The sequence below is a fragment of the Polypterus senegalus genome, chromosome 14 (assembly GCF_016835505.1).
Source record: "Polypterus senegalus isolate Bchr_013 chromosome 14, ASM1683550v1, whole genome shotgun sequence".
In the NCBI taxonomy this organism is placed as follows: Eukaryota; Metazoa; Chordata; class Cladistia; order Polypteriformes; family Polypteridae; genus Polypterus; species Polypterus senegalus.
Genome location: NC_053167.1, coordinates 128,106,329 through 128,132,732, shown reverse-complemented (window position 1 = coordinate 128,132,732; position 26,404 = coordinate 128,106,329). Strand labels below are relative to the sequence as shown.

The window sequence follows — 26,404 nt, the reverse complement described above, 5'->3', positions numbered from 1 at the left end:
TTACCCACCCTGACCTCTAGCTGTGTCAGAGGGCCTTGTTTTCACAATTGTAAAGGCGCTATATTAGTCTGTTCAGAGAGTGAGCTGACCGACTGTAACTCGTCGTCGTACGCCTTCTGGACTGGGTGGTCAGCTTTCATTGCTGGTATTGAGGAGCAGCACTGACTCGGACCTGCAATGACAAAGAAGCACAACACCCCGATTTGGGAAGGCGTCTTTTAATAGCTGCCACATTTGAGAAGGAGACCCGATCTGCAGGGCACGCACTCTTGTGGCATTTGGGCCAGGAGTTCAGCTGAATGCTGCGCTGGCACTGATTATTGAAGTCCTGCCGGTGTAGTCAAATTATCACCACAAGGGGGCGCTAACATAGTGAAAGAACAAAGGACAGCAGTCAATACCAAAGCAATACTGGCCGGCCCACCCTATTACACAGGGCACCCCTTTATACCCTGGGAGAGTGGTCTGCTGTTTAATCACACCGGTCCTATGTAGGGTGCCACATCCACCTTAACACAGGGAGAAGTGTCTTTGTGTCCATCCAGTTGCTATGTCTCTGAAACTGCAACACATGGAGCATGACAAATATTAACACTACTTTTACAAATCCCATATCAAATGGCATATAACAGAGACATAGGCATGACATTTTACATTCCAACAGATGGTACGTCACCAAAACTTGTAGTAATGGATTTTATTACTACAGATGTTTATGATGCGCCATCTGTTGGAATGACAAACACAATGCATTTTATTACTACAAATGTTTAATGCACCGTCTGATGGAATGACAAATGCAGTGCGTTTTATTACTACAAATGTTTATGATGCGCCGTCTGTTGGAATGACAGAGAGATATAATAGCAATCCGAGTCCCAGTGAGGTGCTATAGCAGTGTACTGCTGTTGGTATGATGGACCCCCCGTAGTGTTTCTTGACACACTTCTGCTTTGTGATTTGTTGTCTGAAAGTCCTCAGTGTTGTTGTGTCACAGAGATGATGTGCCACGTTGTTCATAATGGCACTCAGTTTTGTTTTCATTCTCTTGTCCACTACGACCTCCGGGGCTCCAGAGTGTGTCCCATAACTGAGCCGGCCCTATTAATTAGCCTGTTGATTTGGTGGTCCTCTCTTGAAGTGATGTTACCAGCCCAGCACACCACACTGGCCATCACAGAGTTGTAGAAGATGTGAAGGACATCACTACCCACATTAACAGAACGGTGTCTCCTAAAGATAAAGAGCCTGCTCTGCCCCCTTTCTTCTATAGGTCGTCTGTGTTACAAAGCCAGTCCAACCTGTCATTGATGTGGCCCCCCAAGTACTTGTAGGAGTGGACCACCTCGACATCCCCTCCCTGACTAATGACCGGACACAGAGGCTCTGTGGTGCGGTGAAAGGCAATCAGCAGTTCTTTGGTTTTGCTGATGTTCAATAGCAGACAATTCTCAAAGTCCTCCCCCTGACTCCTCTCCTATGTCTCATCCCCCTTATCAGAAGACCCCAGAAGTGCAGAATCATCTGAGAATTTCCCCACGCGATCTGACCTGCTGTTGTGTTTGTAGTCTGAGGTGTCACACAGTCCTCGAGTCTCACAGATGGTGGTCTGCCTGACAGATAGACCATCATCAGGACCCCACCTGCATATCTCTGAGTTGACCCCTTAACAGGGATGGCTGGAGAAATCACATACATCATCCTGAGAGGGCGGCCATCTTTCTCCAGCCTTGTGCAGCAGACAGATCCTTGCACCCCCCACCCCCAGACTCCGACCCCCCGGGATGTGAGATTGTATAAATGTGGCTCACCCAAATACTTATACTTATTTATATAGCGCCTTGCCCTTGATGGGGACTGCCACTCGTGTTCCTGTCGATTGGCCTCAGCAGTATTTCTCTTGGATGGACCCCCAAGGCAGAAGGGGTCCTGCATTTCAGTACAGGGAGGCCACAATTAGGAGGTTACCAAAGTTCCGCAGTTGGCACGTGTGGCGCTTTGTCCTCGGTGATCTCACAGAACGTACAAAGGGGCCGCAGCGACTCAGGCAGAAGTAGGCCACGTTGGCATGACAAGTGGGCCGCCGTGCTTTAAACGCCAGGCACCCTTCATGTTCACTCCTGTGTTCAGCACCCGTGTGGCTCGATTCAAGTACCCGCTGTGCCAACACTAAGACTGGCACACTTGCCTCCACTCTGCCCAGGGCTGCCAACATGCTTAACTTCCCTGGTGTTTGGGATGTAATTGGCGTGAGCTTTGAAGCGGCAATTGATAAAAGTCTGCGGGGTTTGTTAATGGCCAAGATTAATTGATAAGGTCATCCTGCTGAGAGAAGCGAGCGCAGCTGGCACAGTCCCTGCGGCCCCCCGCATCGCTCCATTGACGTCACTTCATCAGGGGAAAGGAGGAAAAAAAAGAAAATGGAATGGGGGAGCAGAAGGGCGAGGATGAGTAAAGAGAACAATAACATTTGCAAGGGGGGGACGTAATCCTGCCCGCTTGAAATATTCATGAAGAATGTGGCACGGGCACCCGCTGTCTTTGTGCCACAGAGATTTAGGAAATCCGCATTTCCTTTGTCCTTCACATTGGTGTTAAGCCTGAGATGAGAGAGGGGGGCTCTCGTGTGCCATGAATATGGCGACTTAACAGAAGACAAAGACCAGGAGGCGGTGGGATTGTGTGGCTGCCAAGCTGCTCCTCTGAAGATTATCGTCAATGACGTCAAGTGCAGCAGCAGTTCACGGACCATTTCATCCAGACTGGGGGTTTGGAGCCCTCCATGGCAGCGTCAGATACCATGCAGAGACTGTCAGTCACAGGGCACACTCATGTGGGTTTGGAGGTCCCAGTTGACCCTCACGTCTTTGGGGGTGGGATGTGAGTCACACAGACGTCAACTCAACACACCAGCGTGTCTTTGTGGAAGATCCTCGCGGACACCGGAGAACATGGGATCAGGATTAGGGTCGCCAGCTCACCGCACACAAAACTGGAGCACCTGGTGGGAAATCCACACAGAGAGGACATGCGGGAACCCCTGGATGGCCTGCCAGTCTACTCCACTAACTTAGGGGGCAGTTTAAAGTCACTGGGTAAACAAAAAGAAGGGACACAGGGAGAGCAAGGCAAAAGTCACCCAGGCTGCAGCCAACTGTGGACAGGCCACCAGCCAAGTGAGTGTGACGTGCTTTAGAAAAACCGCAGCACCTTGGGGACAATCCACACAGACACGGGGATAGCAGGCCAACGTCACCAGGGCCAGAGATAACCCCAGGTGGGCCGCCAGTCGTATGGGGAGAGCCGGTTAAAGTCACCAGGACAGGCTGGCAGGCCGCTCACACAGAGCTGATTTACAATCAGCAGAGGGCCTGGGGCGCTGAGTCTGTGGGCCACCATGTCGATGTTACAACATTTACCTCTACCGCACATTCCTTATAAAACTCGCATCTCTAAAGTGTTTTACAAATAAAAATGAATGAGAATTACAAAGAGTAATTAAATATAAAAATAAGTATTTACAAACAAGTAAGCAGTAGGAGTGGCAGAGCCTTTGAGTGTTGATTAAATGAGCTAAACTCACTAATGGTGTGGCAGCGAGTCCAACACTGTGCCCAGACCACCAGGGAGGGCAGGAAGAGAAGATCTCAGTGACCCTGTGGATCTGTTATATAACGCCTTTCATGTCCACCCACCTGTCCGTCTGTTATATAGCGCCTTTCATGTCCACCCACCTGTCTGTCTGTTATATAGCGCCTTTCATGTCCATCCACCTGTCTGTCTGTTATATAGCGCCTTTCATGACTGCATATTCTTATATGTTTAAATAGTGTGTCCCACTATCGCGGTATCTATGTCTACTAATTATAGTATACCGAGCTTCTTACATCTATCAAATATCTGCTATATAGTGCCTTTCTATCAGTCTAATATACTGCCATTCACTCTCATTATAGGATGATAGTGTCTAACATATAATGTGTTTAAGGACTATTTCTATTGATTATATAGTGCCCTTCCTACCTACTGGTTTAGATAGATAGATATAAAAGGCACTATATGATAGATAGATAGATATGAAAGTCACTATATACAGTAGATAGATAGATAGATAGATACTTTATTAGATAGATAGATATACTGTATAGAGGCACTACATCATAGATAACATGAACATGCACTATATCTAGATTTCCTTGAGGGGATGAAGTATCTATCATATGGTACCTTTCATATCTATCTATCTATCTACTATATAGTGCCTTTAATATCTATCTATCATATAGTGCCTTTCACATCTATCTGTCTGTCTGCTTATAGTGCCTTGTCTGTCCACCACAGCTGTATGAGTGCCCCGTGCCCAAGCCCAGTCGTGGTGAAGCTCGTTGCCCGTTTTCGCTCCCAGAGCTCTCCATGTTTCTCTTCTTTGGTTTCTCAGTAAACTTCATGCGCCATTTGCAGCTGACCTCCATTTACTCCACAGGCCTTACTTGTCTGCAGTCAGTGATCGTCATTGCAGTTCTTATCATTTATAACAGCAATGTCACATTCTCAGACAGGCTTAAACCAGTCCAGAGTTGCGGTGGGCTGGCAGCACTGTCCATTACGAGGCTCGCTCAAGTGCACCATCACACCGTGACAAGCTTATCTTTAGGAATGTGGTGGGGAGACCACCGCACCTCTACAGGGACAGGACACTGGGTCCATGAAACAGCGGCACTAACCACTGCTCCACCATGCTCCCTTTTGTAATGGTAGCTGTTTTTGCATTGGTCTAAAATTCCTAATTTTTTTTTCTTCCGTGCCAGTTGCTATGGTAATTGAAGCTCATCTCTCTCTCTCTCTCTCTCTCTCTCTCTCTCTCCTTCCTTTCCTCCTGTCCATATGCTTCTAGTCACCATGGTAACCTGTTACGTTTATAATCAGTACATCCTAGCGTTCTCATTGGCCGTTGCTGTCACATGACTGAGTATCTCTTGATGTGGCTCACTCATCCTCAGGCTGGCATAGCCCAGTGAGTGCTGGTGCTTGGTCGTTTGTCCAGTGCCAATGACCTCTCTTTTCATTGCTGATTTTGGTTATCATGGTTCTTCAGGCCCAATGACACTCTTGTGGGTTCTGTCTGTAACACTTGCACATTCTTCCCATGTCCATGTGCCTTTTCTCTGATCTGCTAATATGGCTCGGTGTGAGTGAGTGAGTGTGCCCTCTAGTGGACCGGTGGGCTCCTTGTGCCACAAGAATGGTGAGCGGTGAGCTTAGAGAACGGATGTCTGGAAGAAGAAGTTCTAATGGACGCCTCTACTTCTTTCTGGGCTGTGTGGTTTGGTGCACTTTGTAACGTTTAAGCGGCTTAATCCAGTTCAAGGGGACATGGAGCCGGAAAATATACGGACAACACTGAGTGTAAGGCAGGAAGCGGTATTCACACGGTGCCAGTTTGGAATTGCCAGTCATCCAAACACACACACCTTTGGGAATACGGAAGCAATCCTGGAGAAGGTGCAAACGCTTCAGAGGCGACTCACCGGGGGCTCTCGGTCCAGGTGGGCCGCTTCCGGTCTTACGCCTGATGGCCCTGGGATAGACTCTGTGATTTTCTTCCTTCTTCTTCTTTTCTTCTTCTTCTTCTTCTTCTCGAGTCCTTAACCTTTGATTTGCCTGTCCAGCGGTGTGCGCAGGCTGTGACCACAGTGAGGTTATCCATGGCACATTTTTCAATTTAAGTACGATGGACGATTAACTTTGTTTCCATCCCTTTCGTTTTTTCCGGTTTGTTAATTGCAGGAAACTTCAATGGATTTCCTGAACCCAATCTCCCCAGTAGCTGCACCTCTCTCGTCAGGTGCTGGTCCCCAGTTCCCATATTATGAACACACCTGTGTGTCCTGGCTAGGACAGATGCCAAGGGTATACCAGGCAAGTATGGGGGTGCCCCACGGATCAGTGGCAGGCCCCGCACTCTTCTGTCTGTCTGTACACCTCACCAGTGGGCCCCATCATCCCGTCCCAGGGTTCCCCTCATCGGCGCTGACCCCGCGGTGTCGGCTCAGATCTCGTCCTGTTAAACTGGGGGTGAAGGGGCACCCTCTCCATCTCAATGCGGTAAAGATGGGCCTTCATGTGATGATCCCTGCAAGTCCAGCCTCCCATCTCTGTTCTACATGGCTCAGCATGGCTAACAGCTGCCAGGTGGGCACACGTCCCTGGGGTGGTGATCAGTGACCAGCTGTCCTTCACTCTGTATAAGATCAGAACGTATTTGACTGAGCCTGCAGCACGACTCCTGGTCCAGATGTCTCTGTTCAGCTCAGACCACAATTCCTAGCAGCCCCCAAGTCTGAATTCCACCTTTGGGTGATCACTGATGACCAGCTGTCCTTCAGGGCACATCTTCAAACTGTCCCTCAGTCTGTACAACAGCCATAAGATCAGATGGAGCAGGCAGCATGACTCCTGGTGCAGACGTCTCCGCTCAGCTTGGCTCATTATCACCAATGCCCACCAAGTTGGTATGCAACCTTGAGCTGGTGCCTGTTGACCAGCTGTCCTTCATCTTGCAACACTCTCTCGGTCTTTGAGAGTCACTCTGTAGAAGATCAGACCATATCTGAATGAGTGTCCAGGGCACCACCTGGTCCAGGCTTTGGTCCTGTCACATCTGCACATCTACTGAGTAACAGTGGGGGTCATCAGGCTGTAAAATTCAGTGGCACGTCTGTTGTTCAAGCAGCCGAGGCGGACACATACCCCTCCTCTGGTGACAAACCTTCTGGTAGGGAAGATGCCTTTTAGAATTGAGAAGCCAAGTTAGTTTGTGTGAGAGTCTTGGGGTCAGTATTTGACGTTGGCACAGAGCGTATACAGAAGTGTGACAATAGTGTCGATGGTATGTACAGTACACTGAGGGGCACTGCTTGTATTTCTGAAGGTGTGTGCATTGGGACCACAAAACAGGCCGTCAAAGTCAAATAACACCGACCAACCACTATGGACGACGAGGGGCGATGTCTGTCAATGCCACATGCCAGGGCCTCCAAACGCACTTTGGCTGGCACTGCATAATGCTAAGCAGGTTATGCGCTCAATACAGCATTGTCAGTTTAGTCAAGTGGTGAAATGGCACAGAGGGTATAGAGCCGGGCAACTGTGGGAGGAACAAACGTCTAATGGCGGACACAGCAAGCTGTGAACCTGTGCAACATCTGGGCAGGTGCCACGATCTTACTGCCAACTACAAGTAGTAGCAGCTCTTCTGTACTGAAGACAGAAGTTCCTATCTATCTATCTGTCATATAGTGCCTTATCTATCTATCTATCTATCTATCTATCTATCTATCTATCTATCTATCTATCTATCATATAGTGCCTTATCTATCTATCTATCTATCTATCTATCTATCTATTGTGCTTCACCTGAGGTCTGAGGTTCAGGCCCCATAAGGGGCTACAGAAATTGTGTACACCTGACCAGCCCCCATGTGTCGTGCCTCTGTATATTATTTTGCAGATACTGTGATCATATATATTATGAAAGATGCAAGACCAAACAGGTTTGAGGGATCCACCCCGTATAGTAAAAATCCCAAAGTGAGTAGTCATGAAGGACGAAGTCAAGACTAAGACTGACTGACTGCAGGATGAAGGGCTGAGCAGGAAGAGGCGGGTTTAGTTGGAAGTGACGTCTACAGGGGCGTGGTCTGGGAATGGAAGTGGGCGGGGATCCAGCCTGGGTTTCTCTTCTGGTGTTCTGTGGAAGAGGGAGAAGAGGCATTAGTGCAGTTCATCAAGCCCTGACTCTGCTTCTTACCCTTCATTAAGCCCTTTGAGTGCGTTCCATGCGCATGTGTGTGACAAATATATATATATATATATATATATATATATATATATATATATATAGTAGATACCCCAGAGGACGGTTGGGCATCTCGCCCAGGGCAGGGATGGGTGGAATCCTTACCCAGCCAGAATGCCATAATGGAAGGATGGACTAAAATGGGGGCCAATGCCCGGTCAGGACTTCTTATGTTCTCTGTCCTGGGTTGGATACCCAAAGATTTAAAGAGCTGGCAGGAGTCGGAGCCAGCAGTGGAGACGGGCAACACTCACCTAGAGGAGTAGCAGTAGAGAGAGAAAGAAGAAGAAGAGAGAGAGAGTGAGAGAAGGAGAAGAAGAGACAGCTTGTATAATTGTTTTACAAAGGTATTTTTGTAATAAACCCCCCAGGACTGTTTTGAGCGTACATGTTTGGGGCTCTTTGGAGCCCCCTAGCCTTCACCATATATATATATATATATATATATATATATATATAATCTTCATTTGGGTCTTGATCTTTGTTTGTCCGTAAAATGAATTAGAAGAAGAAGCGCTAGATGGCAGTAGAGAGACAGCTAAAACATAGGCATTGCATTAAGAATCTCCTCCAGGATGGATGTCAGCAATGTGCTGGAATAACGAAAGGGGTGGTGGACAGTGTTACGCTGGTTAGCTCCTGAGGCCTGGTTAGAGAATGAGATTGCCGAAGATAAAAGGTACGTGCCTACGTAACATATGAATGTAAGAAAGACAGTGAGTAAAATGAATGACAATAACAGCACGTTCCGGAAATTATTATTGTTACGTTGTAGCCGGCGAGTGCTGCGCGTCTCACAGTTGTACCCTGGCTTGCTCACATGTCAGTGAAGTGATCTCTATTTATACTTTAAAGAGCCTGGATACCTATGTGTCCCCCTTTTATAACCATTGCTCCGTGTATATTGCCTTACTCTTTGATTGCCACAAAGCAACCGCGAGATTGTAGAAAGGTTGAGAAGACATCGTGAGAGGAAACGATAGCGTCGTGAAAACGAGACGGACTGTGAACGGACAGAAACAGAAATGCTCACACACCGCCACATAATTACGATTCGGACAGTGATTCCAAGTGGGCCGTTCCTATCGAATCAATGTCCAAGATGTTTTCTTTTGTAATTTTGTTTCTCTTATAAAAAATCATAATGCTGTGCGACGAAGGGCCCAGTTCATGACTGGCAGCCGCATTTAAACAGGGAGCCCTTCACAGACAACTTTAACACGCGCACATGGGCGCACATGGCTAGTATATGTATATGTATATATATATATACAGTATGATACAGTACTGTACCTGCCAAATAATACAAAGAGCATGTGACACGTGTTTCTCCCTACTTGGGGCTCGTCAGGTCTGCACACTTTAGCTTCTCCTTACGGGGATCAAACCTCAGACGTCAGCACCTCGGGCGAAGTCTCTGATGTTGTGCCACGCTGGCTGGTGCACTGACTTGACAGGATGAAGATCGGAGTATTACATAACATCCAAATAATCAGATTGTGATATCGTAGATATATATATTAGTGTACACACACACACACACACACCCACACTTGAGCTTCTGTAAAGTTTTGATTTGCTCGTGGGGACAAATAAAGAATATCTGATCTAATCCAAAATGGCACATCGTCTGGCAGCAGTGGCTGCAAAGCAGATCTGTGCCTCCAGGAAAAAACAAAGAATGAATGGGCGGTGTGAGCGGCGGGCGGCCCTCCCTGGGGTCCAAACCTGCTGCGTGTCACTGGACTTTTCCTTTTGCTGTTTTATTTTCTCCACACATTTACAGGTAAACATAAAGAGATTCGTACTTAAATACAGAAGACATGTCCACACGCTTCCCTCGTGTGCCTCGAGACCCTGCGGTGTTTGCTTCACCTTGCCGGCTGGCACGCTTGCCCTTCTGAGATGTAAACTACGGAGTTTGCGAGCGGGCGGCCAGCCGTATAGAACTGAAACGCCAGCACTTGAGCCGTTATGATAGCACATACTGTAAGTGTGCGAGTGTCACAGCAGACCACTTCAGATATGGGGGGACTTTCATTAAACCCAAGGAATGACTTTCTTTCACCGTGTAACAGTCTACCATAGGTTTATTACAGCAGCCGGTCAGGCCTGCTTTAAAACAACATGATTTCCTCAGACTCCTCGAGTCCAGTTCAGGGTCGTGTGCAAAGCAGGAACCAACCCAGGGTGGGATGCCAGTCCATCACAGGGCACATTCATGCACACCAAGGGCCCATCTAGAATGACCGATGAAGCTGATGCCCGTGTTTAGGGTGCTGGAGGAAGCCCACATAGACCCAGAGAGAACACGCTGTTTTGTTTTCTGAGAACCTTGGGGGATTACGACCCTTCAGCTGCTGTGACTGTCTGATGCGTTTTCTTTAACTGAGGTGTTTTAGATGAGCTGAGGTGGTGCGGACTGAGGCGGTGGTGTGGTGTGCGTTTAGATGAACGGCTTCTAACGAGAGCAGGGCCACCAGGTGACCGCCACACACTTTATATCCTCCGGTCCTAATTACACTTGGAATTGTGAAACGTCAGCAAAACTGCCAGAGCAATACAAAGAGTGGGGAAGGGGGGCTTCAGAGAGCCCCCCAGCATTACAAGATAGCTTAGCCAGCTTTAAAAGCACCTAGCAGTCGTGACGTGTCGTGAACTTGTGACTCACTTTGGATGAAGCCATCAGGCAGACGATGAGGTGGCCTGGCAGAGGCTGAGAGGCAGACATTGGTCTACACTGACATCTAGTGGTGGACTTGAAATCCTGCCGCATGAGCTGCTTCTCACTTTGGGGGATTGTGACATCAAATAGAAAGGAAGGGAGAAGAGCATTCAGTTGAGTGGGGCAGCTTCTTGAATGGAGTCCTGAGTTTGGGCTCATGACGTGTAACCCGTGCACTTGGTTATCTGAGCGCTGCCGCCACACAGGCGTCAAAACTCCGAGACCCCTCTCGGCAGAATCGCTGCATGCCAGGAACCCACCTTGGCACGCCAGTCGACTGCAGCAGGGACTGAGCGTCAGGCATTTAGCTGGCACCTTAGTCAACGGTGTCTGACCAGTCACAGGATACGCTGGCTACTGGACCTCTCTGGGGACGATGGCAGATGTGGCGGCTCACTCGGGATTGCTGAGCCCTGGGGATTAATTAGGATTATCATAAAAAAAAAAAAAAACTTTATTAGAGTTACCGACTGAGGGCATTACACAATAGCATTAGTATTATTAGCTTGGTTGAATTATAACAATAATAATTTTATGATTATTTTTTCACCTTTTATGAAGTTGTTCTCCAAATGTACTTTACTATAAGTATTATTATATAGAGGGCTAATGTGTTTATACTATAGTAATTGTAGCATTACTCTGACTGAATAATAATACATTATCAATTATTAATATTTTTAATTAAATAAGGGTATTAACCAAACGTACAATAAAGTATTTTTGGCTAGCACCTTAATGCAAAATTAAAATAATAATAAGTTATTTGTTTTATCTTGAATAAAGCCATTAACCCAAATGCACATTTACTAGCTGTACTACCTGTCTTAAGATGAGTGGAAATTGAAGTAATCCACGTGGACCTCAGCGTTAACACTTGCAGTGCATCATGTACTAGAATTTATTTTGTGACACGTGGTATGCACTTTGCATTCCAACAGGTGGCGCATCACAAGCATCTGTAGTAATAAAATACAATGCCTATGTCTCTGTTGTATGCCATTTGGTATGGGATTTGTGTTTATCTTGTGTAGAGGGGTCATTGTATATTTGGTTGCCACTTTTATATAATAATAATTATTCCTTTATATTTAACAGATGTCTTTTTGTAACATTATTATTATTATTTTGGCTGATCCTTTTTTATGCAGTATTATATTATTTCTGTTTCTCCGGGTGCTCCGGTTTCCTCCCACAGTCCAAAGACATGAAGGTTAGGTGCATTGGCGATCCTAAATTGTCCCTAGTGTGTGTGTGCCCTGCGGTGGGCTGGCGCCCTGCCCGGGGTTTGTTCCCTGCCTGGCGCCCTGTGTTGGCTGGGATTGGCTCCAGCAGACCCCCGTGACCCTGTAGTTAGGATATAGCGGGTTGGAGAACGACTGACTGTATTGTACTGTTTCTGTGTTGTATATTTGACTGATGTCTCCATAGCCCGTTGTTAGTGTTATTATTGCCTGTGACCGTCCTCTGGAGGGGCAGGTGGTCCGCGTTAAGGAGCTCACCAAGTGTCCCATGATGGCTGCTCGCGTCTCTATGCTGTACAGTTCTCAGTGAATATTTTTCATCTTCCACATCCATAAATGCTCTTTTCAGTGATTTATGCCGCCACCGTTTGCCTGACTCGACTGACGAGGTCAGCTGTTTTCAGACATTGTCAGTGACAGGTGGGCACTGCACCGGCATCCTTGTGTGTCCCAGATCCAGTGCCATACCCGCTGAGTCACACCGCCAAGGCCCAGCAGCCATCAGATCTCATGCCTTGGGGTCCGTGGGGGTGACAGGGTCGTGGCACTCGGCCGTGTTGTCACCCCTCATGCTTTTGTGCCTCGGTGTCTGGCCTGTGACAGCAGGCAGGTGACACTCCGTTGCCGTGAATGTGCTGGGATTGGGCCGTCTCCTGTGCTCTGCTGTGTGTCGGACTGTGGGCCGCGTGTGACGACGCACCTGTGCATGTCAAATGTCGAGTGTAGCCCAGTCCCAGCCCCGCTGCCAGTCATTTCCATGGGCTCCCCTATAAGGAGGTAAGTGGACACCCGACACCATGCAGATGGCCGCCCCCGCCATCCCCAGCATGTCAAAAATACCTTCACAAGCAGAGGCTCAGAGGGCCCTCCGTAAGACCAGGCCAGGAGTCTCTGAATGAACGGCCTTTTCTGTTGCCTGCGCGTCTTCCATGTCCCCCCTCGTTGTCCTCACTTCCCTTTTCTGCCGGGCATATCTGACTGTTTTTGTGTTTCGTTTGAAAGTCCCGTTCACCGTTTGAATGACTTCATTCCACTTCCTGCTCTTTGCGGTTTTTGGTGTTCACAATGGCTGCCGAGGTCATGGATATGAAGTGTAGTGAGCAGGGCTTGGTGGCCTGTCCAGGGCTGGCTGCTGTCTGGCACCCCGTGGGGGGCCTAAGGAGCGGCGGAATAAACTTGTTTGTCTCGTATGATGTTTATATTGGAGGAACGACGGACACACACCACTGGATATAAAACAAAGAAGCACAGACACATGGAATAAATGAGCAAGTAGAGACCTTCAAATCTCAACTCATTGAGAACTGGGCTGGAGAGCTCATCGGGCTTTGGTCCCAAGACTTCTGGACTACTACCGGCGTGTCACCAAGCTACTGCAGATGACTCAGAATGAGGTGGCACGTCTGGCGCGGACACACGTCACTTCCTCTTTTCAGATCTCTGCATTGTCTCCCTGTAGTCAGTCATAAGCAGTCAGTGGGTCAGCCCCTTTATATGGGGAGACCCTTGTGAGGTCCCCTGCTCCTTCTCGACCACTCAGGTCTGCTGATGAACAGCGTCTGCAGATGCCACCAAAAATGTCAGTCCAGTCTCTGCTCGTGTGTCGCTCTTGGCTGGTGGAGTGAGCTGCTCACCTCCATTCGAACCTCTGACTCCCTCAACGTGTGTAAGAAGGTGTCTGAAGACCCCCTTGTTTGGTGAATTTCCATCAGCTGCTAAAATTTGTAACTCACTTATGTTTTGCTTTGAGCTCTGAGAATCAATTTTGTACCCTCGCCTTGTCACACATGTTCCTAAATAGACCCCCACAGATGAACGTTCACTCGATTACGATGACCTCTTTTATAAGTCGTGGTGGATAAAATAAACGTCACTGAATGGCCGGCTCTCGTCACATTTGTCCCTAATGTCCTAATGAGGTGCCCGCTAGTTGGTCTTCTACCATCCTGAATATGAGGCCCATGCCTGATCTCACTGTGGACTGACTGTGCCTGCTGTTTGGGCTGGGTGGCACGCTGGGTAGTTGGCTTTCCTTCTACTCGTCAGGCTAAGCAGCAATTCCAAAAGGGCCCAAAGTGAGTAAGTGGATTGACACACATCCCCACCTGCCTTGTACCCAGTGCTGCCAGGGTGACCACATACTGGCCTGTTACTTAATATTTGGCTGACCTTACTATATTTAAGATGGTTTTTTTTTCCACCTGAAACACAGGCAGGTGAAGTGACTAGTGTATGGTGTCAGTAGTGGGATTTGAACTTACAACCTCAGGATTTTGAAGTCCGAAGCCTCAACTATTATGCCACACTGCCTGTTTACCTGCCTTGTTCCTGTCAAGGGTTGATATTGAGTGGCACAGTGGGTCATGCTGTGCCCTGCTGGTATGTTCTCTCCTCAAGTGGGTCAGGGTTCTCAGGCCACCCGGTGGACTCTGGTCAAGCCCTTGTGGGCATGTGTCTGTGTGAGTGGCCTCATCCGTGGTTGGTTCTCGCCAACTGAGACAGGCCGCAACTGAAGAGTATTCAGTTGAGTGGCACAGCTTCATGAATGGAGTTATGGAGTCCTGAGTTTGGGCTTATGACGTGAAACCCGTGCACTTGTTTATCTGAGCGCCGCCACCACACAGGCAACAAAAACTCCGAGACCCCTCCAGCAGAATCGGTCCAAGCCAGGAAGCCACCATGGCACGCCAGTCGACTGCAGCAGCGACTGAGTGTCAAGCATTTAGCTGGCACCTTTGTCAACGGTGTCTGACAAGTCACAGGATAGGCTGGCTTCTGTACCTCACTGGGGACGATGGCAGGTGTGGCGGATTCATTTGGGTTATCAGAAAAATAAACTTTGTTAGAGTTACTGACTGAGTGCATTACACAATAGCGTTACTTTTATTAGTTTGGTTGAATTATAGTAATAATAATTTTATCATTTTTTATCTTTTATGAAGTTGTTAGCCATATGCACTTTATTATAAGTATTTTTACTATAGTAATTGTAGCATTACTCTAATAACAAATTATTAATATTATTTTTAATTAAATAAAGGTATTAACCAAACATGCAAGAAAGTATTTTTGGCTAGCACCTTTATACAATATTAAAATAATAATAAGCTGATTTGTTTCATCTTGAATAAAGCTGTTAACCCAAATGCACATTACTAGCTGTACTACCTGTCGTAAGACGAGTTGAAATTGAAGTAATCCACGTGGACCTCAGCATTAACATTTGCAGTGCATCATGTTCTAGAATTTATTTTTTGACACGTGGTATGCATTTTGCATTCCAACAGGTGGCGCATCTCAAACATATGTAGTAATAAAATGCAATGCCTATGGCTCTGTTATGTGCCATTTGGTATGGGATTTGTAGTAATAAAATGCAATGCCTATGCCTCTGTTGTATGCCATTTGGTATTGGAGTTATGATTATGCCTGTGAAACGCCATCTGTTGGAAAGGCAAATGAAATGCATTTTATTACTGGGTCATTCTGTGCCCTGCTGGTATGTTCCCTTCAAGTGGGTCAGAGACCGCAGACCGCCCTGGTTGACTCTGAATTAACCCCTCATGGGCGTGTCTCTGTGTGAGTGGCCTCATCCAGGGTCGGATCCTGCCAGATAGGATAGGCCGCGACTGATTTGACCATGTAGTTAGGATATAGCGGGCTGGATGATGGATGGATAGATGAATTATGAGGGCTTTGGAAGGTCATGAGCAGCACCTCCATGACGTGAGAAGACAACATGTCCAGATCTAAAAATACAGCGTGAGTGAGCTACACAGTTTCTGTTTCCGCACGCGGCCACTTCCTCTTTACTTGACTCTCAAATCTGCCGGCCCGTCGAGTTTTTGTCAGAAGCCCTCACAGAGCAAAGGCGCCATCAGCACGGGTAGACGTCACCCGTTCTGAAAACTCCACTCCTGGCTTTGTGGAAGACCCGGCGGCGCTGGGCAAAAGGGAACCTTCAAGGAGGAAATCTGTCTCTCTTTAAGAGGACCGGGCACGCACGCGCGTGCGTGTGTGTGTGTGTGTCAGTTATCTCAGTGCTGCTCAGCCAGTAGGAAAAAAACTTTTTTTATTACGATGATCCGGAGGTCTCCGTGTCCAAGAAGCAGGGTGCACTTTGACTTCAGCGAGGAGGAAGTTAAGAGGACCCAAGGCAAGTGCCTCAGGTCAGTGCCACAAGGTGGATTCACTTTTATGGCTTTTCCCGATCTGGCACTACAGGAAGCGTTAAACTTCACGTCTTGCAGCGTGTGTGGTGTGGCCATTCAGACGAGCGAGCATGGGAGCAAAGTGCGAGGGCTTGGAGGGTCCGTGGAAAGGCGCTACATAGAAATGAAAGGAGTGGTGGAGCTCCACCTTGAGGGGGCCCAGTGGAACTTGGCCAGGACATTCCTGCTCACTGATAAGTGTGGCATCCCCAGCTGTCGCCCTGGGCCGACTACGGGGGGGGCCGGGGGGGTGTGATCTTGGAAGCTGTGCCTAGTCAAAGTCTCGCAGAAAATTCTGCCCAAAAAAAGCATGAGACCCCCAGATGCCCACTGCTGTGAATTGTCAGTCTTGGCTCACATGTTGGGCTTTTAATTTTGGGTAGAGTGGCCCAGTGGATGGGCTCTGGACACACTGGCTGATGAAGACGCTCTCTGTCATAACTCTGACCTGGTAAAGTGCCCAGGAACAGGCTCTGCCACATGGCACTCATTGTTGGTATATGGAGTGGCTTAGTGGTTAAGGTGCTGGGATGTAAGAGGACAAGGAAGCCAGTTCAACGTCTGCAATGAGCTCCTTTATTGCGACCCTTTGTGCGTCTTTTACCCACCCTCACCAAGTCACTGCCACCTTGAGATGATGGTCACTGTGGCAAGGTACTGTATACAAAGTACTGCTTGTTGTTTAGGATCGGTCTGCCGTGCTCGTCAAGCGCAAAGATTTCTGGAGCTTGTGCTGCAAACTTGTATGTTCAGTGGCGCAGTGTGTAGTAACGGGAGTTTGTTCAGAGGATCACCACTGAAAGGCGCTATATGAAGATATCGGCCGTCAGTTGTACTGGTACAGCAAACGTGTCCAGAAGGAGGTCACCATATACAATCTTGTAGCTTTTCAATTATACATCCCTTGTGTGGTGGTCTGTAAATCAAATTATTAGTAATACAACTTACTGAAGTGGTGTCTGTCTGGTGATGCTGCTCAGTAAAGACACACGTGGTCACTGCAGAAAGGCACAGCATTCAAGTTTATCAGTCTAAATTCTAAAGCCACCCGGCATGGTGTTTAGTACAGAAAGGCGCTATACAGAGCAGAGTTTGTGTGCAGTACTTGTAATGCGTGTTTACCAGACAAACATCGGCTGCTGTCTCCATTCTGTAGCACTGGGCTGTGGTGCTTCAAATGGAAAGGCACTTTGTGAAGTTACTCCTTCAACTTACAGTATTACTACGGCAGACATTACTTGGGCTGATTTGAGTTAAGAGCCAAAGAGCGGTGCTGCTGCTGGAGCAACTGAGCTCCTTGTGAGAATTAAGACAGTCCTTCATAGCTGTCTATCTGTCTGTTTATTATATAGCGCCTTTCAGTTTCTATCTATATCTATCTATCTATTTATCTATCATATAGTGCCTTTCATATCATCTATCTATTATATAGTGCCTTTCACATCTATCTGTTTATTATATAGCACCTTTCACATCTATCTATCTATCTGTCATATAGTGCCTTTCACATCTATCTATCTATCTATCTATCTATCTATCTATCTATCTATCTATCTATCTATCTATCTCTTAAATAGCACCTTTAATTTCTGTCTGTCTATTATGTTATGCCTTTGGGGATATCTGTTTCTCTCTTACATCGCACCTTTCTATCTTATATCTGTTACACAGAGCCTTTCCTGTTTGTCAAACTACTATTTATATCTTATATAACACCTTTCATTCTTATCTATAATCGAGTGCCTTTTATATCAGTCTATTTATTATAACATAGTGCCCTCCACATCTATCTATTAAATAATGCCTTCCTAATCTGTTACTCATATAGTGCCTTTCATATCATAGTACATCCATTATTTAGCACCTTTCAGTATCTGTGTCTCTTATATTATACTTTTCATATCTAAACATTATGCAGTGTTTACTATCCATCAATCACATAGTGCCTTTCCAATATATCAATCATAATGCCTTTCATATTTATCTATTTTATAATACGTATTGTCAATATATCAGTCATATAGTGCCCCTCATACCTTTGTCTGTCTCTTACATAGCACCCTACACATCTATCTATTATGTAATTTCTTTACTAGCTATCAAACTGTCAGTTACATATTGTATTTATATCTGTCTATTATATTGCACTTTTTTATCTCTGTATCTAGTATATAGTGCCTTTCAGATTAATCTCTCTCTTATATAGCACCTTTCATATCTCTTTATCTGTTGCCCAATGGTGTTCCCCACAGAGGGGTGCTGTATGCCTTATGAATGTACTGGTACATGTAGTATATTATATAGTGCCATTCATATCTATCTATCTATCTATCTATCTATCAAATAGACTCCCCAACGCCTCCAGCCCCCCAGATGTCTGAAGGAAGCCCCCAGACATGTCTCTGTGTTCACCTCCTCAAAGGCAGCCCAGGGTTGCAGGACACGTGTAGCACACACACACACACACACACATTGCCTTCAAGAGGCTGGCGGTCTTATTGAAGACATCGGCCCCTCATGCCTTGTCACTTTTTTTTGTCTCTCCTCAGTTCTGAACCTTAAGCTCTAGCCCCAGTAGCTTTTCACCCTCTGGTCCTCCACTCGTACTGACGACTACATGAGCAGACCTGATGGTCAGTCGGTCATTTTCTAACCCGCCGAGTCCTGAACAGGGTCAGGGGGTCCGCTGGAGCCGATCCCAGCTAGCTCAGGGTGCAGCGTGTTCTTATAAAGTCTGATGTCGTATCTAATGTGTGCCGCTGTATCGATTGTCCTGAGGTCACTGAACTGTGGTAGCCACGTGGCTGAGAGTGTCTTTGTACTTGAACTGGACATCATGGCGGTGCAGTGTTCGGTGCCAGTCCTGTCTAAATTGGTCTGGTGTAAGTGAACGTGCTCTTTGAAGGACTGGCCAACCTTTTGGCCTGTGCCCACTGCTGCCAGGACGGGTTCTGTCCCTTCAACCCTGCCAGACTGTAAATGGCCCCCGTCGTCTACTTCATTTTTTATTGGAGTCTTGCCCCTCTCTTTCCGTGTAGATCCATAATGCATAACTTTGCTCCAGTGAGTTAAGAACTATTCCTGCCCTCCTGGGCCAAACCCCCTGACATGCGGCCATCGTCGTCTCCTTCACTGTGACTTTACTCCGTTTGATTTATTAGGCGTTCCAAGCTGCCCTGTTTACATTCTTCAGCCGCTCTTGTCACCCTGCCAGCTTTTTGAGTGTTCAGTAACTCCGTTTACTTTGCCCACCCCTTTAAGTAAAGTAAAGCAGCCGCTGCCAGCTCTGGAGAGCTCACGCCAGTCCGCGACGTCTTTAACAATGTGGCGCTCCTGATAAGCCTGCAGTGCTTTCAATGGAATCGCTTTAGAGAGTTGTGCAGCTTTACCTGGCAGGCACAGGTGCCACCGTTCCCCTAAGCTTGTCACTCACAGTGAGGCGGCCGTTAATTAGTCGTCACTCGCACGTCCTGACGGTCCGCGTCCTCCTGGGATTCTCGTCAGCGTCTGTGGCTCCAGCTTGTTTTTCTTTTGTCTGCCGTGCCTTGTTTGGCACTATGGAGATGGCTTCTGTTCCACCGTCACTGTGTGTTGTAACCAAGTGTCCTCTTACGCCGTCACTTCAGAGGGCCACTCACCCCTGAATCACACAAAGGAAGGATTTGATCGGCTGTAAGCATTAGAGAGAAACATTTTAATAAAAACACACACACCACATCATCTAAAATGGCCACTCTTTGATTAGCCTTCCTTCAGGTGGTCCTTCACAAGAAGACTGGCACGGTCCTGGGACCAGCCTGTCAAAGGCCTTCATTATCTGGGACTGAGGGGCCGATGTTCTGCAGTCATTAGACGATGAAGCCTTGGTGACAGATAGGTCACAGAGGTCAACACAGTCCTGTAGCTTCTCTTGATTTACCAGAAGGACCCCCTTTCTAAACCAACACCCCGTGGCAACTGAACAAGCAAAACCTTAACCCAGTCATCGGACCGCCGAAAGTCCCCCTCCATTCCCACACTACATGTCTGCCATGCCTTCCTGTACGTGACCGCAGGCCAACTTCTCTTCCCTTTTTCTGGCCTTTATTTAATTCCTCCTTAAGTCGTGTGACCCGAAGGGGCCGTCCAGTCCACTGACCTTCATACGCTGTGGAGATTTGTCTTAAAGAGAGACACCAAAACCTAATGAAACCCCCTGTGATGTGACGATGAAGACACCAGGATAGACCAATAAGAGGATAAGAATGGCATCGATGGAGGAGAGCAAGAACACAATGGAGGAAGACATCTGAAGGATCTAAATGAGCAACACTGGGCAGCACATACAGAACTTCACACTACACCACCTGCAGGGGGCGACATCTTACCTGTCCCTACCCATCTGTCTATCCACCTATCATATAGTGCCTTTCACATCCATCTATCTATCTATCTATCTATCTATCTATCTATCTATCTATCTATCTATCAGTGCCTTTCACAATCATCTATCTATCTATCTATCTATCTATCTATCTATCTATCTATCATATAGTGCCTTTCACATTCTATCTATCTATCTATCTATCTATCTATCATATATTGCCTTTCATATCTATCTATCTATCTATCTGTCTATCTATCTATTATATAGTGCCTTTCATATCTATCTATCTATCTATCTGTCTATCTATCTATCTATCTATCTATCTATCATATAGTGCCTTTCACATCCATCTATCTATCTATCATATAGTGCCTTTCACATCTATCTATCTATCTATCTATCTATCTATCTATCTATCTATCTATCTATCTATCTATCTATCTATCTATCTATCCCCAGAAGGGGGCGAGGTTACAGTGGCCCCCCAACTCAATAAGACCCCAGTATAGTTCAATAAAATGAGAAGGCTGTTGATTGAGGCAGAGCCATAGCACACAGGGGGATATCACCAGAAGAGTCAAAATAACCCAACCAAGGGGACTCCATAACCAACACTGTGTGCCAGGCTCTTCCAGGACTTTAGACCTTACACACTGCAGTCCTTCCTACCTGGCAGCCCTCCCTCTCTGGGATTTGGCCCTCCTCTTCCTCCTCCTCCTCGCTCCTTGCCCCTGTTCTTGTCTGCTTTCCTGACTAAGGAATTTGGAGTCCCTTAAAGTGCTAATTGTGGCACATCTCACCCATCTTTGTTCCTGCACTACATTTCCCAGCAGCCTCAGCTGTGTTGGTGTGCTATTGGGAGTTTTTGGAGTTCCGACTCGTGACTTTTCTCCTTCTGATTTGTGTGCGTTTCGTCTGGCTGTTCCGGTTGGACTATTTGAATCACTGTGAGGTCTCTGTTGATTTGTTAGTCTGAAAAAAGAAAAAAATAATTAAAGATAAACTATATATTTTTTTCTGTGAAAATAAAGAGCCAATTAAACATATGAAATGTGTATCACTTCACTTCAGATGCAGTTCATCTACAAAAATAATAATAATAATAATAATAATAATTCATTACATTTATATAGCGCTTTTCTCAGTACTCAAAGCGCTATCCACAAAAATGGCATTTCTGGCATTTTATTGATGTCAAGGTAAAGTGAAAAGTCAGCGTTACGGCACAACTCAAATTATTGGGGTAGCTTTGTGTTTCCTTAATTGTCCAACTCCGTAGCGTGTTCATGTGGAGTTTCCAATACAGATACTGTTGGTCCAGTAGCAGGTGAACCCGTCTGCTGGCTACTAGTAAACTGGAGGATATACAGTAGCTAATGTAGAGAGCTGGTAAGGCATCCCGGCCCTTTAAGGGCTTCCTGTCATGAACTGCACACTCCTAAAGCATGTAAACCCCAACGGCATTTCCAAAAATGCCCACTTTAATCTTATCAAAACCCATGGCACCACACAAAAAGAGCCTGCTAGAATCTTTTTTTTCTTCTTCTTAAAAAAAAGGCTCCTGAATACTAATGAAGCACGACGACACAAAATGGAGTTGCCTAAAAAAACGGTAATCCAATGTCTACAAAGTCCCCAACTGAAAACCCAATCCAACACCCCCAAGTGCCTTCCAAACGAACCACCAGTAGACCCTCTGGATTTATTGGGTGGAGTGCAGTGATCCACAAGTCATATGGAGGCTTAGATACAGATGTGGAAAACGTAGCGAAGACCGTAAGTCATCAATTAAAGAAAGAGCAGCACATAGAAATACGAGGAACGTTCAAAACGTTTCTGCACTTTTATATTTTCATTGGAAACGGTGAAGGGGGGAGGAGTCTGAGAGTGTCACGTGACTGGGAACAGGTGACAATGTAGAAAAGTGATGTCATTTGTTTTTGAAAATCTTAATAAATAGACTTAAAAAAAAGCACAGAAACTTTTTGAACGCCCCTCATAAATGACTCAATTTGAACCCCAGCCAAGGGAAGAGCCCTGCCAGAGATGTATATTATAATAAAAAAAATCCTGGGACGAGACGTGACTTTTTCAGAGAGACACTTTCATATCCCGTGAGACGAGACTTTGTACCAATGATTTAACCAGGCCCGGGGCCGGAAATAAAAGACAAAGAGTAGATGACAAAGTAGAACATCGTAAAGAATTCAAAAACATTGACGCTATACACAAAAAATGGATTGGAAAGATCACATTAGCGCAAACAAACGGAAATTATTACTCTGTGAAATAACGGAACAGCGAAAAGAAACTTTATAAGTCGGAGACTTGTAGATCGTCTAATTTGTGTTGCCATCAGGGAAAAGCAGTGTTTCTTCCCAATGAAGAGGCCTATCAGTGAGAATGAAAAGATTTGTTGTTTGGTGAAAGTGAAATCCACAAAAGACGCAAAGTGGCTGGCACGTAGCGCAGGTTCGAGGGGTTGATGAGCAAAGCGAGCAGGGGGGCGAAGCCCCCTAGTGTATATAAGAATAAGAATATATATAATTCTTTGCATTTATATAGCATTTTTCTCACTACTCAAAGCACTCAACAATTGCAGGTTAAGGGCCTTGCTCAAGGGCCCAACAGAGCAGAGTCCCTTTTGGCATTTACGGGATTTGAACCGGCAGCCTTCCAATTGCCAGTGCAGATCCCTAGCCTCAGATATAGATGTGTATATATATATATATATATATATATATATATATATATATATATATGAGAGCACGTGGCAGATGTTTGCCAACTGGCCGACCAACCATAAGCATTACCTGGTAGGTGCCCGCACAAATAATAATCAGATTGTGATTCAGAACTATGGAAATAATACACCGGTCTAAATGCTGTCAAGTAAGCAAACCAGACGCCATGGCACCACGTCTGAGGCTTCACCTCAGCCGCTGACATCTGAGGTTTGATCTTCGCAAGGGAAAGCAAAGCTGTGCACACCTGGTGAGCCCCAAATAGGGTGAAACACGTGCCGTGTACTCTTTGTATTATTTGGCAGTTACTCCTGCTAGTATATATATATATATATATATATATATATATATATATATATATATATATATATATACACATATATACAGTTTTTTTTTTTTTTTTGTATGACTAGAAGGTGCAGCAGCTCCTCAAAGTCAGAACACAATGGCAGTCACATACGTCACATGGTTTTATTCAATCCAATCCCTTATGCAGGTTTCAGCACCACTTGAGCAGACTTTCCTCCACAGTGAATCCTGCGTCTCTCCTCCAGATTTTCTTTGTCCACCTCCTACCCGTACTCCCCTCACCAGGATGAGGCCGGGTGGTTTATTTTGTTTCAGGACCCAGGAGTACTTCCAGTGTCAAATGACTACAGCCTGGCAGCACTTCTTTGAGGTGTGTACCTTTCTTATAGCTCCCTCTAGAGGCACCCACACACCTCGACAGGGTTGGTCTACAAGACGACATGTCCCAAATGGTGTACAAATGGTGGCTCAGTCAGGAAAGGCACTGAAAACACATCCGGCCAGGATGCCTGTTTATCCACCTAAGGCTTCTGGGTATTTAATTGATTGTCAGTGGGCCGTGTGTGTGTGTGTGTTATGTCCTGTGGGCGCCCACATCGTCTCTGCATGAATAAATATGCGGGTGTGTCATATCAGCAGAATATCAAATTACACCGCTGGTGTTTGCGTTGCGTTCACATACAGACTGGCTGCAGTCCTCAAGGTCGAGCTGCCATTTCCCTGGAATTCTAATTTATTTGGTAAAGAGGTTGGGTGGAAGTGATGACGGTAAATGCATTTGAAGAAGTTTCACGTCAAGGCAGGAACACTAAAGAGTGAGAGGATGAAGGCCACTGGTCAATAGAGAGAGATACGCCTCCAGTGTGGTGAACATGGACCATGGAAAACTCAAAGGGGAAAGAATAACAGCGTGGAGTACCTGGAGCTGGAGCTCAAACTAACCAACAGGGGCCCAAAGGCAGGGTGCTAGTCCGTCATGGGGCCGACTCGCTGACGTACCCACAATCACCTGATGCACAGCCGTCTTTGGGGAGGTGGGAGAAACAAAGACATATTGGGGATGCCAACTCCTTAAGGATAAAGACTGGGTGTGGAATTTGTGTTTGTATTTGGATGTGTAAGGTGGTAGCACTACACACCACCCCACCATTCCACCTTGTTTTTAATTATAATATATTTATTGACAATATCATTTTAGCACACAGTAGGAACAGTGCATATTCACCTTAATCAAAGGATAAGTGTCTGTGTGTGTCTGTCTAGTTTCCTATGTCTCTGTCATTGCAGCAGATGGCACATCACAAACATTTTTTGTAATAAAATGCAATTGCATTTGTCATTCCAACAGATGGTGTATCACAGACATAAACCGTATTTTATTATCACAAACATTAAGGCTGCTTTTACAAACCTCCTACCGAACAGCAAGTAACAGAGACATACTGTATGTATTGCATGTGTCATTCACAGACATTAACCCTGCTTCTACCAATCCCATTCTTAATGGCATATAACAGACACATATAAATGCAATTGTCATTCCACCAGATGGCGCTTCACAAACATTAACCCTGCTTTTACCAATCTCCTTACAAGGGGCACGTAACAGAGACACCTGCATTGCATTTGTTATTCCAACAGATGGCGCCACACAAAATTAACCCTGCTTTTATGACTTTTATACCAAATGACATTATACATTATACTTAGAGACAAGTGCATTGTATAGTGCACTGCAAACGTTATCGCTAAGGTCTACGTTGATTCTGAAGTACAAAGGCAATGTCCGTCTGACTTTGAGGTGGTGGGATGGGAGGAAGGTACTGGGTAATGTGAACTCATTCAGCCATAAGCAAACTGCTCTGCTTAGACCAGGTCATTTCTAAGCAGTAATAAAGCATAATTTCTGTTCTGTAAAAGCCTAACATTCTCGCCATGGCTTCCCGCTGCACATAACGGCTAGTAAAACAACAAACACGCACCAAGGACACAACATGGCTGATCTCGTGCTCTTCCCACACCGTAATGGTGTCTCTGTCGCCCTCTGCCAGTGTTGCTCTTTTTCTCCACAGTCCACCAAGAACAAGACCCTAACGGCTCTGTCACTCAGTCTCGATGACTTTTCCAGGGGTCTTCAGTCGTAGCTTAATCTTAGCGAGTCGGAGGCAGGTCCACTTTTCAAAACCAAGGTTTTAAAATATTCTTCTAACAAATGTAAACCTACTGCTTCGCACTGGCACCCCCTCCAGGACTGGTTCTTTCCTTTTTTGCTTGATGGCACTGGGAGAGATGCTGGTTTCCTGTGATTCTGTAAAAGAGTGAGTGGGTTTAAAAAATTAATAGATGAAGAGATGCTGTGTATGTTGTATAAATACTTATGTTAATAATCCTCATAGCGTATAGAAAGGCAGTACAATAAATAGCTGTATACAAAAATGTGTAGTGTATTGTTTAAAAAGTGGGATTTTTATGGGATCATTTTCACTATTATTTATTTATTCATTTAAATCATCCTCAGGGTTTCACTCATCTCCAGCTAAGCCTCACCAAATTCTTCTCCTCCTGTCTTTCAGCTTCGATGTTGAAAATGGCCCATCTCCGAGCCGCAGCCCTCTGGACCCTCAGGCGAGCCCCGGCTCCGGCCTCGTCCTGCACACCAACTTCCCTGGGCACAGCCAGCGCCGAGAGTCCTTCCTGTACAGATCTGACAGTGACTATGACTTGTCACCCAAGTCCATGTCGAGGAACTCCTCGATTGCAAGTGAACTGTAAGTGTTGAAAAAGCGTGTGGCACTGTACTAACATGAGTAGGGTGGGTTGTGCTAGAAGCTTGTAGATACCCAGGGCGAGTGTGAAGGGGCACAGTGACTAGTTAAGCAGTCTGACAAACGAGAAGAGACCATTCAGTGTATTTATCGCTTGTCTGGTCAGCTGATATCTCATTCAG

At 46.1% G+C, this 26,404-nt stretch overlaps 1 protein-coding gene across 4 annotated transcripts in view; it reads left to right on the top strand.

The window, feature by feature from the left end:
- The window catches only part of pde4ba (phosphodiesterase 4B, cAMP-specific a), a 594,195-nt gene that overhangs the window by 371,437 nt on the left and 196,354 nt on the right, over window positions 1-26,404 (top strand). For 3 of the 4 annotated variants that reach the window (XM_039734542.1, XM_039734543.1, XM_039734545.1), the window contains one exon: window positions 26,031-26,225. In XM_039734542.1, coding sequence (XP_039590476.1) covers window positions 26,031-26,225 — 195 coding nt within the window. Of the gene's footprint in view, window positions 1-15,884; window positions 15,997-26,030; window positions 26,226-26,404 lie in introns of those variants that run through there. The other variant, XM_039734544.1, reaches the window with a different exon arrangement.